This window comes from Nymphalis io, chromosome 10, assembly GCF_905147045.1.
Source record: "Nymphalis io chromosome 10, ilAglIoxx1.1, whole genome shotgun sequence".
In the NCBI taxonomy this organism is placed as follows: Eukaryota; Metazoa; Arthropoda; class Insecta; order Lepidoptera; family Nymphalidae; genus Nymphalis; species Nymphalis io.
Genome location: NC_065897.1, coordinates 4,086,045 through 4,103,615, shown reverse-complemented (window position 1 = coordinate 4,103,615; position 17,571 = coordinate 4,086,045). Strand labels below are relative to the sequence as shown.

At 30.4% G+C, this 17,571-nt stretch overlaps 2 protein-coding genes across 2 annotated transcripts; both read right to left on the bottom strand.

Annotated features, from left to right (window-relative positions):
• Positions 1-2: 2 nt before the first annotated feature.
• On the bottom strand, positions 3-15,358 carry LOC126771301 (uncharacterized). Its single transcript, XM_050491115.1, has 2 exons — positions 15,040-15,358; positions 3-1,620 (listed from the first exon to the last, which is right to left on the bottom strand). The coding sequence occupies exons 1-2, from the start codon at positions 15,070-15,072 to the stop codon at positions 196-198; spliced, it is 1,458 nt and encodes a 485-aa protein (XP_050347072.1). The 5' UTR covers positions 15,073-15,358; the 3' UTR covers positions 3-195.
• A 153-nt stretch (positions 15,359-15,511) lies between these two features.
• On the bottom strand, positions 15,512-17,349 carry LOC126771373 (uncharacterized). Its single transcript, XM_050491235.1, has 3 exons — positions 17,215-17,349; positions 16,292-16,608; positions 15,512-15,741 (listed from the first exon to the last, which is right to left on the bottom strand). The coding sequence occupies exons 1-3, from the start codon at positions 17,255-17,257 to the stop codon at positions 15,658-15,660; spliced, it is 444 nt and encodes a 147-aa protein (XP_050347192.1). The 5' UTR covers positions 17,258-17,349; the 3' UTR covers positions 15,512-15,657.
• Between the last annotated feature and the right edge of the window lie 222 nt (positions 17,350-17,571).

Here is a 17,571-nt window from a genome sequence, read left to right as displayed (position 1 = left end):
ACAACAGATTGGGAATAGTTTATTGTGGCGTTATAAATCAGGATACACGTAAATACAAAATTGACATTCAGTCTTTCCCGTCTAAATACAGTTGAAGGAAATAAGCATAAGAAGCGAATAAAATCTTAGTTTTTATATAAATAAAGTGAGCAAACGTTTCGATTACAAATAATGATATTATTCGACAATCATTACCTATTTTAGCTGCAGGAACTTCATAAGCGCGTCATGTATGAGACGTGGACTAGCATCACTGTCTGCAGTGTACCTTACGCCTCGCAATGCACCGTCTTCATTTCTCACTACCCCATATTCCCCAACAATAAAGCCGTCGGAGGTTCTTTCTTCGACTCTGTATTTTCTAAACTGCCGACCCTCGACAACATAACCCACTTTACAATTCTCCTGCTTACAATTTTCCGATCCGGAAGGTTGTTCACCATGAGTTCTTCCATCTGTCATCACGCTGACTTTTTCGTCTACCTCATAATTTTTTTCTGGTTCATGAACAGTTCGTTGGACGTTTGCTTTGGGAGGGTTCGTTATAGTGTTGGGTGTTGTACTTATAACAGTGCTACTGTAGGTCGATGTGGCTGATTGTTTTTGCCAACTATTTTGATTTGGAGAAATATCTGGAGAAAGATGCAAAGAAGCTGGTTCACTATAGAATTTCGAAGGTTCACTATAAATTTTAGCGGGTTCACTATATATTTTAGCTGGCTCACTGTATATTTTCGCTGGTTCACTATAAATCTTAGCTGGCTCACTATAGAATTTCGCAGGTTCACTATATACTTGCGATGGTTGACTATAAACATTAGAAGGTGAATGGTGATTATAAAACTTTTGTAGTTCATCTATATTTTGATTTGGATTAACATATGTAGTTGGCATAGGGTCATCATTGTAATTTTGGACTTTAGGCGAATCATGCACTATGTTAAAATTTACAGTTGTCAACCTTGAATTTCTACGCGATCCTTGTAATGTATCTTGAATATAAGTTTTGGAAGAATAAGATAATGGCACAGACCTGGCTAGCGGTACATCATTTAAAAGTTCATCATTTTCTAAAACTGAGTGTACAGATGATTCAGCGATAGAATCGTCAGTTTGGTTAGAATCAGACTGGTCATCTTCTAACTGAAAAGGGTGTAACCTTTCGTAGTAATTAAAACCTCTTGTCTCTTTTTTAGCTTGAAGTTGCTTAATAAATTCTATGTTAGCACCAGCAAGACTTGGAGGTAAATCTGTTATATTATCGATATCTTCTAGAATTGTCGTCTGGGCAGTAGATGTTATAATGTCAGTCACGGTTGTAGAAGCGTATGTCTTGAGAACGTCTATCAAAGGAGTTGTGGTATAAAATTCACTCTCGTGGTCTCTATTTATTTCCGATATTTTGTATAACGGTTTCGATTTCGTTCTGCCAACGGCGACCGATGACGTTATTCTTACGGATATTATTTGTTCGTCTTGATTGGAAGTATCCCCTGGCTTTGGCATATTTTGAGCATTATGTAGTGGTTGTTGCACATTTGAAAAATTTGTTTCATGTTTTTCATGTCGACTCTCTTGGTTGCGCACCGGCCTTGAAGTCACCAATGCGTATGGCAAGATCTGGAAACATAACAGTAGATCAAATTAGTCATTAAAACAATTGTAAAAAGTATGAATACGATACATATAATGGTTAAAGTAACAGCCTGTAAATGTCCCACTGCTGGGCTAAGGCCTCCTCTCCCTATTTGAGGAGAAGGTTTGGAGCTTATTCCACCACGCTGCTCCAATGCGGGTTGGTGGAATACACATGTGGCAGAATTTTGATGAAATTAGACACATGCAGGTTTCCTCACGATGTTTTTCTTCACCGAAAAGCACGTGATGAATTATAAACAGAAATTAAGCACATGAAAATTCAGAGGTGCTTGCCCGGGTTTGAACCCACGTTCATCGGTTAAGATTCACGCGTTCTTACCACTGGGCCATCTCGACTTCATATAATGGTTGCTTAAATATAAATTACTAAAAAGAAAACAAAAATTTCATTGCGCTATATTCTAATTTAAGTTTACTTTTTTTTTCTTGGATACCTTGAAATATAATTAAAATTTGTTTGCGCCAAATTATGAGTAGCGTAGAAACGTGTGCGGCAACAAACCTACTTATAATCCGTTCTTTATCATTAAATTATTCGACTAACTTGAATGATGATTAACAAAGCAGCGGGTGCATTTCCTCTAAAAAAGTTGACAATTTCTGTGTTTCCATGTTGTCCAAATTGAGTTAAAATAATTCGTCAATAGTTAACAGTATTTACTTATTTTTTGTTTTTATGTACATTTTATAATTCATTTAACCAGGAAAGTTAATTAAAAAGCACAATTTACGACATTTGTTCGCAATCCTGTTGACAATCTTTATTAATAAAATAAATGCCAAAGTTGCCACTTATTCTTTTATAGTAAATCGGCTTAAAAAAACAACGAAAATTTTTTAATTTGTTTTCTAATTATAGCAATAGTTTTTAAAACATTTTTCAAAACAATTGATGTTAACACATAATCGCGACCGTTAGTCGTAATAATTTATGTCTTAAGTTAAGCGCCACGCCACTAATGTAGTCGGGCGCTGTTTTCCGTGACATTTTGCAGGTGTTCATAATTGACTTTCTACTCTAGGATTATTAAATTAATTAATTAGTTTAAAGAAACTAAACTTTACTATTCTTGATCGAAGCTGTACTGCTTACACTGATTATGAAGCTTATCATTTCTCCTTCAGCTTCCGCGGTTTCACTCGCGCGTGAGGGGTTCAAGTGTTAGCCTATCCTATGCGGTATGCCCTTTTCTGTACTCTTGACAATGTGTATGCGAAGTTTCATGATGATCCATACAAACTTACTTTCGCATTTATAATTTATAATATTATTGTTAGGATTTAGATAAGAACTAAATGGATAGAAAAGATTAAATTTAATTAAATTAAAAAATATAACACATTTTAAAAAGTCAATAAATTCATTATATCTAGTAAAGGTTTCAGCGGCTGGTGATGGTGAGCCGTAAGACGAATGTCGAATTTAGATAGATAGGTATGTCAAATTGTTGAGTAAATAATTTGTCGGTTACTTTAAAAGTAGCGCTTGTTACACTTAATTAATAAAAAACGACATATATCTTTTATTTATTTATAACAATTAATGTCTGTTTTTTTCGTAAATGTTCGTATAATATCGTCATTTGATTCCAATGAAAATGAAACTAGTGACCTGCTAAGGTTTCTAAAAGAGCAAAACAATTTTACAATACCTAGAAAGCGTGCTAGTTCGTTCAATAAATTAAAGAAGAGATCGGACGAGCTATAGAAATCGAAAATAGAATACGCCGTGTGGTAGATTTTTGTTCTAAGAGCCCTCCTGTGGCAAATTTGCAAAACAAAGGAAGTTGTCGCGTTACGTCCATTGAAAAGTATTTTATGAAAAAGGATAAATTATGAAGAAAATAACGTTATGATCAAGACATATTATATATCAGTTATTTATTTTCACAGACATTTCTATAGTAATTGTCATAATAATTCTGAGACGATTGACGATTCCTTAAAAAATAAATCCTGCTTAAATATTGTGAAAAATGGGAAATTACTCATGTAGCAAATATTATAAACTAATTAATAGAACCTTCGTGGAATCAATTTTAAATGTATTACAGATATTGATGTTGATTGACGAAACGCTAACAACCGGAGCGGAAATGGTTCTCCGAAAGCCGTAGTAATGGCGGGCGGCTGTCAGTGACCGACGCGGCCTTGTGGCAACTTCAACCAAATGTACAATCAACCACTTAGTTTTTAAAATAAAACTTAATATTTATTTAAAGTATTTTATAATAACGGTTTTGTTGAATTTTTTGGTATACATTTTTTAATGGCGTCATCTATAAAATATTTTTTACATAGAATGAGTCTCACTATTAATGAAATATATTTTTAATTAATAATTCACAAAATTAAATTAATAATATCTTAATCTAAGCCTTAGTCATTGATTATTATGCGAAGAATTATTTACAGTCTTCAAATTGAAATTGAGTGTCTTGGCTACTTTTCTGTCGCTACCTTAAAATTTTATTTTACAAATAGAACAACCTACTTTAAGTGACCTTTTATAAAAGTATTGGTATTGCAGTTTTTTTTCTCCAATGTTTTTACGTTACTTTTTTAATAAGAAACGATTCATTTTTGTGTTAATTGAATCTCAATGATTGACAACAAAGAAAATATTCATCTTTTAACATTATATTGAAGAAAATATTACAACAAAACAGACAAAGAGCGAGGACACTGATAAGTCAAAATCAATGATGGCAAAGCTGTAGGCATATGTGAGTCAAGCATATTATAAGTACAATCCATGCAAAGCACTTCCGCCTTCGGTACCCCACTAGTGACTACCCAACCTGCCACCATTATTACTTGGAATGCGTCGTACGTATATTTCTTACAGGATGTTTAACTATAAGCCTTTAACTATTGATATCTTTAAGTAAAGTTCAAAACAAGAACAGGCTTTCCGTTTAAGGAAAATATTATTGCTAAATATATACATCAAATATAAAATTTAAAATCAGAATATGCAGCCCTTGGTATCGAGTATAATATTATCGATGTTTAAGATAAATAAATATATTGTACAAATTGCTTAAATAGAAAGATATAAATAAATAATCTATTTCATAAATGAAAATTTTAAATTAAAAAGGCTTGTTATTAACGGATTAAAATATTCAAAATTTTATTAACACGAATATACATTTTTAAAGATATCTACTATCTGTATATAAGATTAAAAATCTATACACATACACAAGAACTCATCAATAATTGCATAAATTAAGTATTAAAAATGTTTTTATGTAACTTTATCCTAAATGCCAATTCGTCAACAAAAAGTCTGCATTGGAATTTCGAGGCAAAAACGTGGGCGCCTCACACACTAGGTACAATCGACCAAAAATAAGTACCTATAAAAATCAATCGGCGACAGACAGAGTATGTAATTAATAACAATTGGATTATGTCCTCAAAAAACATTAATTGAGGAAAAAACGTGGAGAACCGATCTTACTAATTGAAGATAATTATAATATTAGTTATCTACGCCAAAAATATGTTCTTGTTGCAAATATCAAAAAAATTATAATGGGTTTATAACTAGTGAATTGTGAAGTGATATGGTGAATGTATGGAAGTTTATCAATGCATTAAATGAATGAATGGATGTTTTTTTTTTTATAAATGAGTAATAATTAAAAGATATTTTTTTCATGACGCTTAGCTTTCTTAAAAATAATTGCTATGTCGTGTCTGATGTTTTTTTTTTGTTTAATTTGGTATGACACTTGCGTATAGTTTCTCAGATTGGTTCTTAGTAACTAGTTTGCTTCATATTTTCAGCGTAAAATTATGTAAGCCACAATTTTTCACAATAAACGGTCTATTATCAAGGAACAAAGTTTAATATTATTATTATTATTTAACGTAAACGGATTTTTTTGGACTTGTACATTGTTCCTAATATTAGCGCGTTTAAGCATTCTAGTCTTATAATATAAGATGTAATTCAGCCGAGGTCTGAGAGAGATAGTTACATGTGTTTTTAATCTTTTGTTTGATTCTTAATTTGACGTATTTATAATTTGATAGTATTTAACTACTGAATTATAATTGTAGTAACAGTAATCAGATATCCTTGATAAAAATATATTTAAGTAGATAATTACTGATAACTACTGCTTATCCAAACTTGCAGTTCCGCTAGAGTTATTCCACAGGCCTTTGAAGTGGTTCTGTGCAATATGGAATGTTGGTGATGTAATAGTAAAAAACTAGCGTGCAAGATTTGAGTTTAGCTAATTAACATGAAATTGTATTTAAACTTGAAATAAATTTAATATTAATTGCATTTACAATGTTTCGATTCTTAAAGTACCTATAAATCTTATCTAATAGAATCAACAGACTTTAAACTTACACATAAGAACACATTTAAAGTTTAAAATATATAATTATATATTCTGCAATTTTGAACAAAATATACAAACAACAACCCGATTTCTAAATAGGTTAGGGGAAACGCGTAACGCATTTTTCCAGCGATGAAAAAAAATGCTCAGCAGTTACACGGTGGCAATTATAATTTTTTTCCATGGTTTTACATTTGTTGAATATAACTTACTTCAAACAAATAAGGCGCTTGCTCTAACAAGGCCTAAACTCTAGACCAGGTTAAATATATGTAGCATCAAAGATTTTTTATTCATATAGCCAACACACAACTAGTACTGTGAATAGATACGAAGTGGTCAAGCACACCAAGTATACAAATTTCCAGATTCCTTGGTTCGCAATGAAATTATCGTAATTGCAAGGTGAGATTTACAGTGAAGTACTTTTTTAAAACAATAAATAGTTTTAGTATCTGTATGCTTTCTAAGATATCGTTTAAACTAAGATTTGGTATGTGAAGATGAATAAAAAAATTGTTAATCTTATTTTGGTTTGTTGTCTAGTAAGGCAATTAAGTTCAATTAATTGTAATTTTATGCCTCAAAGTAAACCTCACATTTTTCTAATCTTAAGCACTGCTTTTACATTTTCATATGAAGCTTTCCTAAAAACAAATATAGTGAAGCTCTGGTTTTGTATATTATAACTATTTTGATACGCTAAATGTAATATAACTTATGTTCTCACATATTATTGAAATTTATTAAGTTACGACACATAAATGGTTTTAAGACTTTTTATGTATCAATAAAACACAAAAATTTTTGTAACAGTAATTTTTTTCAAATTATGATTTCATATTTTGTTTCACGTTCATACAATGAAATATAAAAAACCCATAAGTTTGACAAGGCATCTGAGTTTGTTAATATTTAAATAGAAAGCTCATTTATCATGACACAAACACCGTATAAACGCTATTAAAATGTTTTTATTTTTAAACGCTTTTATATTGCTTGCCCCACATATTTTTTTTTTTTTTATAAAATAGGAAGACGGACGAGCATATGGGCCACCTGATGGTAAGTGGTCACCAAACGCCCTTAGACATTGGCATTGTAAGAAATGTCAACCATCGCTTACATAGCCAATGCGCCACCAACCTTGGGAACTAAGATTTTATATCCCTTGTGCCTGTAATTAAATTTATTTATTTAACTAAGATTTTTGACAAGATGATTAAGTTCTAAGGATGCAGCCTGCAGGCCTTATACGGTAAGGATTAAGAATTGATGATTTTTTATAAGTTATATTGTTGTTTTTTTATTAGTTGACATAAATAAGATTGTACTAAATATTTATAAAAGCCTTTATAACTATATTTGTAAACATTTTAACAAAAAGAAATCGACTTTACTAAATGGACTTCACTCCGAATTTTCTGAAATACTTGAATAATTAATTAAGTACCAAATATATGTATGCCTATAATATTTGAAAGTTCCCTTAAATTCCTAAGATATATCTGCATTTTTATAGATTTAATAAACCTTTGCATGATTTGTATTCATTTTTTATTTCTTGGCAGAAATATAACTTACGCGGCAATAAAAAAAACAGCTTATAGCGGTATATATATTTAATCTGTTTTTGCTCTAAATATGAAAAGAAAAATATTATTTTAGTAGTAACTACTACTATCTAGTACAGTTTCGGCAAATAGAATGACTGAACTATTTTGATTACAATTACTTGAACTGACGTTTGATTCAGAAATAGCTTTAAAATAAAAACGTAATTATCTTTAAGCAGTAATGCATATTTTTAATGATTTTTATTATGTAAAAGTTTTATTTGTCAAAATCAATCAATCCAATTGGGTAAAACGAACAAGTAATGTTAAATAGTCATAGATTAATCATTTTACAAGACTAAGGGTTACGATTTTGGAATAATAACGATTCTACTGAAAATGACATAGAAAAATCTCTAAAACAACTCGTTCACGCGGATAACCAAGGATAAACTATTGAAGCTCGCTAGCATAATTTACATTATGAATAGCTAGAATTGTATCATGAAAAATATTAAAATGATTTGTCAGCCGTCATCGTAATGCTGATTTGTGACAGCGTTTATATTTTGAATATTTATTGACGAACTCAACGAGTTTAAGTAATCAATTTTTAAGATTACGCATACAACGCGATATAAGCTCAATTCCATAATAAAAGAATATTGTAGCTCATATGAGTAAGCAAAATGTCCCTCGCTTTTTGTATTGCGATATTCATAATAAAACAAATGGACGCAACAATTGATGTATGTATGTAAATGACTTCTCGAGTAGACCTTTTTCTACATTTACGTACCTACTCGAACTGCAGAAAGTTGTTTAACAACTTATATTTTTAAACTCAAGCAATCAAAATTAAATTTGACAGTTGAAGCGGATGGTAATCAAATATAAAATACATTTTTTGCTCAACAATATAATCAAACTATAGAGCTAATTATTTTTAAGTGAAGCAACTAATTATAGGTAATATAGTCTTTATATTTTTTATAAAACATACAAATTTCGCAAAAATATATTAAAATATTATATAAAATTAGGACGTCAAGAAAAATAGACTATTACAAAACTTATAAAACGGCATATTTCTTGTGTTGGAAGGAAGAGAAACATACTCAATTAGATTAAAAACGTTTTGATGAATTCATCATAGTTGTAATTGCTCGATTATTACAAAGTGCAATTTAGTAATATTTAATTTGCGGGGAATTAAATAATTGCCCCAGTAAACACGATGCTGTCATTATTTGGAAGCACACAGGCGATCCGTTTTTATTTATATTTAATATTATATTATTATTATTTAAAAAGCCGAGATGGCCCAGTGGTAAGAACGCGTGAATCTTAACCGATGATCGTGAGTTCAAACCCGGGCAAGCACCTCTGAATTTTCATGTGCTTAATTTGTGATTATAATTCATCTCGTGCTTTACGGTGAAGGAAAACATCGTGAGGAAACCTGCATGTGTCTAATTTCACTGAAATTCTGCCACATGTGAATTCTACCAACCCGCATTGGAGCAGCGTGGTGGAATAAGCTCCAAACCTTTTCCTCAAAAAGAGGAGAGGAGGCCTTTAGCCCAGCAGTGGGACATTTACAGGCTGTTACGGTAATATTATAAATATTTTTCATATATTCTATCTATATCCACTTATGTTTGTAGATGCTGATATCATTACCCTTAAAATTTTAATTTAACACATTCAAATTTGTTGTTCAACATTGGTTGTTCAAAATATGGTTATGTTCAAAATGTCAGAAAATAAATCAATAAAACGGAGTCTTATTTTATAATCGCGTCAAAATAAAAACACATCGATTAAATACATGCTCGCTAGCCCGATTTCGATCAGTAAAGACAAACGTGCCAAACTTTTATTGAATCGATATTTGTTGCTTTAATTTGATTGTCTGTTCAGACGGTATTTCTTTCACTACACTTTCGATTTAGCAGTTGATCGCGTAAAAACGACTCATTTGAACCCGCTATTATATAATTTCTAATTGCTTCGGGCGTTGTAGCGTGATTTTATATAGTCTATAATTTTTCTCAATAAATAATAAATTTAATCCAATAAGATTTACAAATGAAGAAATACAAATGTATCGGGAAACAATATTAAGCTCAATACATTTTCATTGTTAAACATAATTATATAATTATTCAATTGTTACATGTAAAAGTTAGTTTCAGAAACAAAAGTTGGATTACTTATACCTATAATGCAGAATTTATTTCCATTTTTCTTTTCGAATTTAAGGATTTTAGAGATGTGGTCATCTTCTATGATCTATTTCTTTTTTTTATAACGTTTCCTTATAGTAGGTATCTATTGAAAGTTTTATGTAATTATTTTTTTGCATTTATTTCCTAAAATGTTGTCTTCTATTTTTAGATAAATTCTAAGAAAATTATTTCTAAGTAACTGGATATAATTGTCGACCACAGGTGTGACAGATCGAATGCAATTGTTTAATAAGTTTGTCAGTATTGTTTGCACACGCACTCGACGGCCTTCGAACTCCTTATATCTAACACAAGCCCTTAATAGTATCCATGGTTGAATTCAAATATTTCAAATATATACTTTTTTCATATAGCAAGTTCACAATGTTGATTTTATGAGAAATTGTGATAGTCATGTAACTTATTACTTCTGTTCTTCGACTTTAAACAGTTCCGAATTATTTTATGGTGGCAAAAAAAAACGGGTTTACAACAGGATCCCAAAAAGAGTTCAAACTCTATTTTGCCTTATAAAAAATAATGATAAACGAACGGCTGCCCGCAAAAAGTTTTCATACAATTAGTAAGTTTTCAGATGATACACACACCTTAAAACGGAAACGATCGTCTCATAGAATTTTTTTACTAAATTGAAATTTGTAATCAATTTATTAATAGATAAAAATAAACTTGCTATCTTCTCCAGGACAGGCTATTTAAAATTCCAAAAGGGCGGTAGGTTTTATTTTATTTTAATTATGATGGTATTGAAATTAAAGAGTTTTTTTAAAGTCTATACTAATATTATAAAATTCTGTCTGTCTGTGAAAATCACGGCTAAACTACTAAACCGATTTTGATTAAATTTGGTAAGAAGCAAGCTTGAACCCCGAGAAAGGACGTAACGCTATTTTCTTTACCTAGCACCTGCCCAACCCTGATATGTAGTAGTATTTAATAAAAAAAAAATAGTACAAATGGACTAGCACGACATGACTACCTATTAAATACGTCACAGAGTAAGGCAGAGTTGAGCAAGCGCAACCTTATACTCAAGCTAGATCACGTTGTTTGAGCAACTTGAGTAGTACGAACTAAAATCATAATTTAGACGCCTTATAACTACATAATACAAAAGATGAGCATATGAATAAACAAAGTTATTTCATTCACGATCAAATACTATAAATTCCATAATTATCTGAATTTAAAGCCAAGGACGCGTACATTATAACTTAAAAGAAAATTTTCATTAAATATGAGCTAAAATTAGCAAGTACCAAAGGCGCCCTTACAATTTCGTATCACAATAAACGCGAAACTGCGATAATGTCATTGGTCGCGATAAACATTACTGTTAAATAGATTTCTTTATTCGATTCCAAATAAATAATATATATAAAAAACATACATGATAGCATCTTAATGTGTAATAAAATTACAAATCAGATCACGGTAATATGATTAATATAGTTATTCATTGTCTTTATTAACTTTATATGGTTCGTTGCGAACGTGCAGGGTGAGGCGAGGAAACCTGTTCTGATTTACCAGATCGTGAGGTATTTTAAACTCGAATGCAAATAAATTGCGAGATGATAGCGAACTTGAAACCACAAAGGAAATCTTTTTTTATAAATAATGTACTTGCTGCTTTGCAAACATGTAAGCATTCACTACAGTAACGTTTTATAACTCGTTCAGTAAAATTTCTAGTTAATTCTGTTTACTTATTAAAGTATATTATGAGTACTTAATATTAAATATTAAGCATACCATTACCGTACTATTTATTAAATATTTACAATTTGTAGAAATTGAAAATGTAAAAGTACTAAATTTTTTTATTAGAGACTGTTTTTATATAATTTACTTTTCTTAATAAAAAATGAAAAAAATGACGCAAGGATGTGTTCTTTTTTCAAAAATAAATGTTTGATCATATAACACCTATATTATATACCTTACTTGGTGGTGGGGTTTTGTGTAGGTAGTAAGCAGCATGTGCCGGCTTGAAGGGTGAGTGAGCTAGTATAACTACAGGCAGAAGGGACATAACATCTTAGTTTCCAACGTTGCATTTTTATATAATGGTTGACTAATATTTAATACAATGCCATTGTCTATGGGCATTAGTAACCACTTACGATCAGGTGACCCACTCGCCAGTCTGCCTACCTAATGCAATAAAAAATGAATTGAAATAATAAACTCGTTTAAAGTAGATATTGTTTTAAAAATAAAGACCCATCAGAGATACTTTTATAATTATTAGTTGGAATAAAATAATAATTGCATATACTTAATTGAGGTCATTACACAAAAAAACAAGGAAGTAATAGCTAGACCTGTATCGCCCTCAACTGGATTAAAATTCGTCAATACCTACTCTCGATCATGTTTGTTCTAAATATCACAGTGACATTCATTACCTCACATTTAAAGGTAAGTATGTTGTTTTAATTACGAATAAATACATGTATTTATTACATTAAGTTATTTTATTACACATAAAACAAATATGTGATTTTGATAAATAATTAATAGATATTAATTACGTATAATGAACGTTGTATACAGCATCAACGATCACTTTCACAATTGAGTCATTCCAATCACTACCCTTATGTCATAAAATGTTATATTTTAAATTGTAGCATATATAAATCTTTTTTATTATTATGTAGACTATACTAATTTCTTATTTATTTAATCTCGAGACAACTGGAAGAAATGTATTCAATGAATAAGCATGCTTTCTATATTTCGTTCTCTTTTGTCATGATTGTATTTTATATATGTAGAATTATGTTTTATCCCTGGTGACCGAAATTACACTAGTCCACTCACGTTACAAGCAGGAATGTGTAATACCAATAGGATTTCTATTAAAGTTTTATGACACAATTCAACTCCGAATGGTGGAAAAGTTTTGTTACTTCGTCTATTGTTTGTTTGTTGATTTAATGATTATTTTTTAATTGAATGGTATGGCTTTAAAAATAAATTAAGGGATGTACCTTGGGGGAAAACTAGATGATTCATTATACGGCACATGTGTATGCGTAAACATAGACGGCAATCGGACACGACCGGGAAGAGTTATTGCCCAAGAACAACGGATTTGCGTGCTTTTCAAGACATGACATTACAAACCCCATCAACTTCCAATCTCCGGGCTTATACTGAGAATTTATTGTTTATTTGTCCATGGATCTAAGCCTTGGGTTCTGCGGCCATACTTAGTTACTAGACGACGAGTGATTAAATTAGAGTATTTTTTTGGTTTTTAGGTTTAATTTTGTTAAAAAAAGGTGTTTTATAAAATGATTTTTTTGGTTGTGTCGTAATATGTAACGTCATATTATATTAGTGTATAAGGATTCCTATTTTTTAGCATTCCTTTTCCTATTGTTAGGAATATGTCAATGCTGTAAAAAGTAGCAAATTGTCTGTGGGTACATTTAAATTTCTTTGATCAGTTAAATATTGATAGGACGCCACAAGGATACGTGTGAGTAGGATCGATGCCGAATACCCTAGTAATAAATATAGTGATATAGTGATTTGATAGATAAATAAGACTAAAGACTTATAATAATATTAATAATATTATAGGGGCGTGTGATTTTAGCTACTCATGAAAAGAAAACCAATGATAATAATACCGTAAGAAACTAAACACTTAAGAAAACTTAACTCTATGCTGACAAGTTTACTGATTAGTTGTAGTGATATTCAGACCCTAAGTACCAAGATCATCAAGGCCTAGTATTGTAATTGTAATTGACACTATATCAACTTCAATTAGTTAAGAAAATAACTTTATAACTATAGTCTTCGAGTTTCTTTTTTCGAGCGTTCGAGAACTTTGTATCAGAATATATCTGACAATAATGAAACAATTATGGATGGTGATGGATCTCGTAAAAATTAGTTTTATGAAATTAAAGGTTTGCAACTTTTTAATTTTTCAAAAGGATCAACTATTGTGCTCCTTGCTATTTTTTTAGGATAAAAGCCTAAGATTTAGAACTATATTAGGTACATTTATTACTACAGTTCACTTTATAAAAACACTTTTTTATAAGAATATTCTTTGATAGGTATTTGTTAAATATGATTGATATTCAGATTCGTTTCATACTATCAAAGGTTTATTTTAGGTGAAGGACTTCATACCACGACGCAACGAACCAAATCGGAATGTCAGTTACTGTCTGGAATGTATGAGTTCAGTTTTTTTTCAACTAGTGATCTTATAAATAAATACCTTTAGTAATAAGAAATCAGTTAAATAAACTCTTTTACTAACCAAGATAATATTAATCTATATACTCTTATAGTTTAATTTTTCAACAAAATAATTTAAAGCAAACTGGAAGTTCTAGTTTTCCAGCCTAAAACATATTTGACTAGAATTCATGTTAAATGTCGTGATCGTGAAAATGCTGGGGACTTGCCCTAAGTGCGATGCGTGAAGACTGGATTCCTTACAAGCCTGCGTTTAGCGTCATGCTAGCTCAGGGTCAGGGCCCAAGTTAAATTGCGTTGTAAATTATTATGATGTAATTATAACTCATTTTGTACTTAATTATACTTTTTAAATGAACAATTATACTTACAATTTTCTACATTACAACCGAACAAGGCACAATTATTTTATGTAAAAAATTATTATGTGCTTACGCTCGACTATATTATATGAAATACATGTTTGGAATACACGTTACACTTGCTTTATGTCAGTATATATGTATTTATAGACGTATTATTAAGTAATGTTTCAAATTTAAAATGTTTTCACTACCTACTCGACGTTTAAATAACAGTTTAAGACATTTGAGAAACATTACATATAATAAATTTCTTATCTCAAGGTGGGTTACATTTTTTAATGACAGACAATTTTAAAGTAACTTATGTAGAACACAAATGGTACTATATTGTTTAGTGGACTTTTAAAATCCGCACGCGTTTAACATGAAGGTTAACATGAGGCTGTTACATTGCGTACAATGTGGGCGGAGCTGAGGTACTGCCTTAGACCTTTGGGTAAAGGCAATGGAATTAATTTAATAAGCGGTAAATTTTATTTTAGAACGCAAACATTACTGTTGCCGTTAAATGTAAAATAATAATTTTAGATATATATAGAATAAACCTCTTGTAATATTTTCATATAGAAAGTTTGCTATTATATATATTATAAAAATGAAGTCATACCAGAAAAATAATCCATGTACAATCGATCCTCATTTCGTTACAAAACAACGATTTCCTCACTTAAACAGCTGATACGTTATTGTATTGATAAGGACATGTCCACTTCTATTTTAATAACTAACAATAACATCATTTCGGGATAATTATAATCGTAATGTTTACGCTTTAGTTGTCATTTTATTTTAACACGGTTCCAGAGGGCTTTTAACACAGTGTAAAACTAAGCGAGGCCTCTGTTTCTCTATTCGATATAGGAATCAGAAAAAGCGATTCACTTCTAGTACACGTGTGCCCTGCGCGCGCGCTGCGTTTAACTACACCACTCAACAGTAAACACCAACTGGTGACCTTCCCAATTAAAAATTTAATTTATGTAATGCACTTTCTTAAAAAAGTTGTGACGTGTGAGGTCTTTAGTTAGCCATATAAATAAAAGTCGTTATTTTTTCTTAAAAATTGATGATTATAATTTAATTAGGCAATTGTAATTGGTATTTCATAATATTATTAAATTAATTCTGTTACCAGAATGAAGGCAGTTTGATAAATATTTCTTGTATATATAAAGAAGCACATAAGAAGAACGTCCAGCGTAGCAATTTTTTCATTCGTGGTGCATTAATGCCCGTAGTACGGATCGTGTGCATGTTGAGGTGCACCATATTGTGGTATTTGCGGCTCGTACGATGGATAAGGTTGAGGCTGAAACAGTTTAAAATCATGATTACTTTCAATGTAAATCCTTATTCGGAAAGTTGTTGAGAAGTAGTCTAGGGCCTCATCAATTTAATACGGAATGTGCTGCGTCAATAACTCGATTACACCTAAATGTCACATGCTGTTAAACCTATAGACTTTTTTGTTCATATCTGTATGAAGTGATGAAGGTTTTCCGATCAGCCTCTAGTTGCGTGGTAACATAGTGATTTACTTACTGACCTTTTATTTCTATATCATAATATTAAGTTTATTTTTATACGTTTGTTTGATAAGAAACGTGCTTAGTTATTATTATTAGTATACTAATACTATTAATAGTATGCCTACGAAAAACTGTATACATGTACATTAAAACGTGTATACATTGTAAATTAAAAAATATGACATCCTAACTAAATAAATTTATTTATTATTATATATATATTAAAATTTTTGATAATAAATGTTTTATAAGATTTTTTTTTTAAAAATCAAATTTTTGTCTATCTGCAATAAAAAAAGAAAACAAACGTTATATTTTTAAACAACTTACTTGATAATTATGGATAGGTTTTTTCTTTTCAGGCGTTTCATGTTGATGTTTTTTCATGGTTATTTGGTGGTTTATAAGTTCTTTGATCTTTAGTTTTGTTGATAATAAATTAGCTGCCAAAGCCTTGTTAAACATCTTTAGTTCATTTATCTTAGCTTTTATAGCCCACAAGCCATCTTTAAGAAGATCTAACTTGCCGAGTTGCATGTCGTCGCCTTCCTCATATTCATCGTTGTCGTAAGAAGGAGTTTCGTATGCAGCCCGAAACAATTGTTGCTCATCCTCATCTAGTTCTACATATCGTGGTTTCGGCATAACTTAAATATATACATAAATATTAGTTGTATTGACATAACTCACTAGCTAACTGTATTCTTTTGTCTATAATAGTAATATGTATTTTTATGTGTATTTCATATAAGCAGTAGTTAGTCCAGATTGGTTTGTTAGTCTCTACCTACCACCGATCACATATTCTACAACTAAACAGCTGTATTTATCGTTAGTATTGATGTGTTCAGGTCTGAATGATTAGTAAATATAAGCACAAATTACATAATATCTTAATTCCCAAGGTGGTAAATATTTTTTACAATTCTAATGCCTATGGGTGTTCGTCACCACTTACCATCCGGTGGCACTTTTGCTAGTCTATCTACAACTTTAAAAAAGAAATGGCCAATGGCCTTTGTGTAGTTGACACAATAATTCGTTTTAAGCATTTTTTTACACTACCCGTTAGGGAACAGTCAGATCCCATCGATATATCGACAATATTTTAATAATGTATATTACTTTCTCCCAAGCGAGAAACAATACAGTTTATCATGAAAACTTATTATACCAGGAATGTATATCACGCATCGTCACCGACAAATGCAGTCATTAAAAACATAAGTAGCTTATTTACTAGCATCACTTACCTGGGCTAATGAGTAATATAACAAGACTTATTAGATAAATCATAGTAAAAATTATTTTAATTCAAATAACAGAACGACTTGTAAACGACACACAATTGTCGTCAAAATTTTAGATTCAAATAATAATTTGCGGTACTCTAATTATATTGTTCTACCGTCAAATAATTTATTTAATTAATATCATCTTAACATATGCTTTTTTAAGTTTTAATAAAACATGAATAAAAATTCATCAGTATTAAATTGAATAATTTTTATTATTTTGTAAATTAGTCATAAACATTTATAATATAGCTAAAATGAGTTGTTAAAATATCTTATACAGATTTTATTAAAATAGCAATGTTGTGTGTTAAT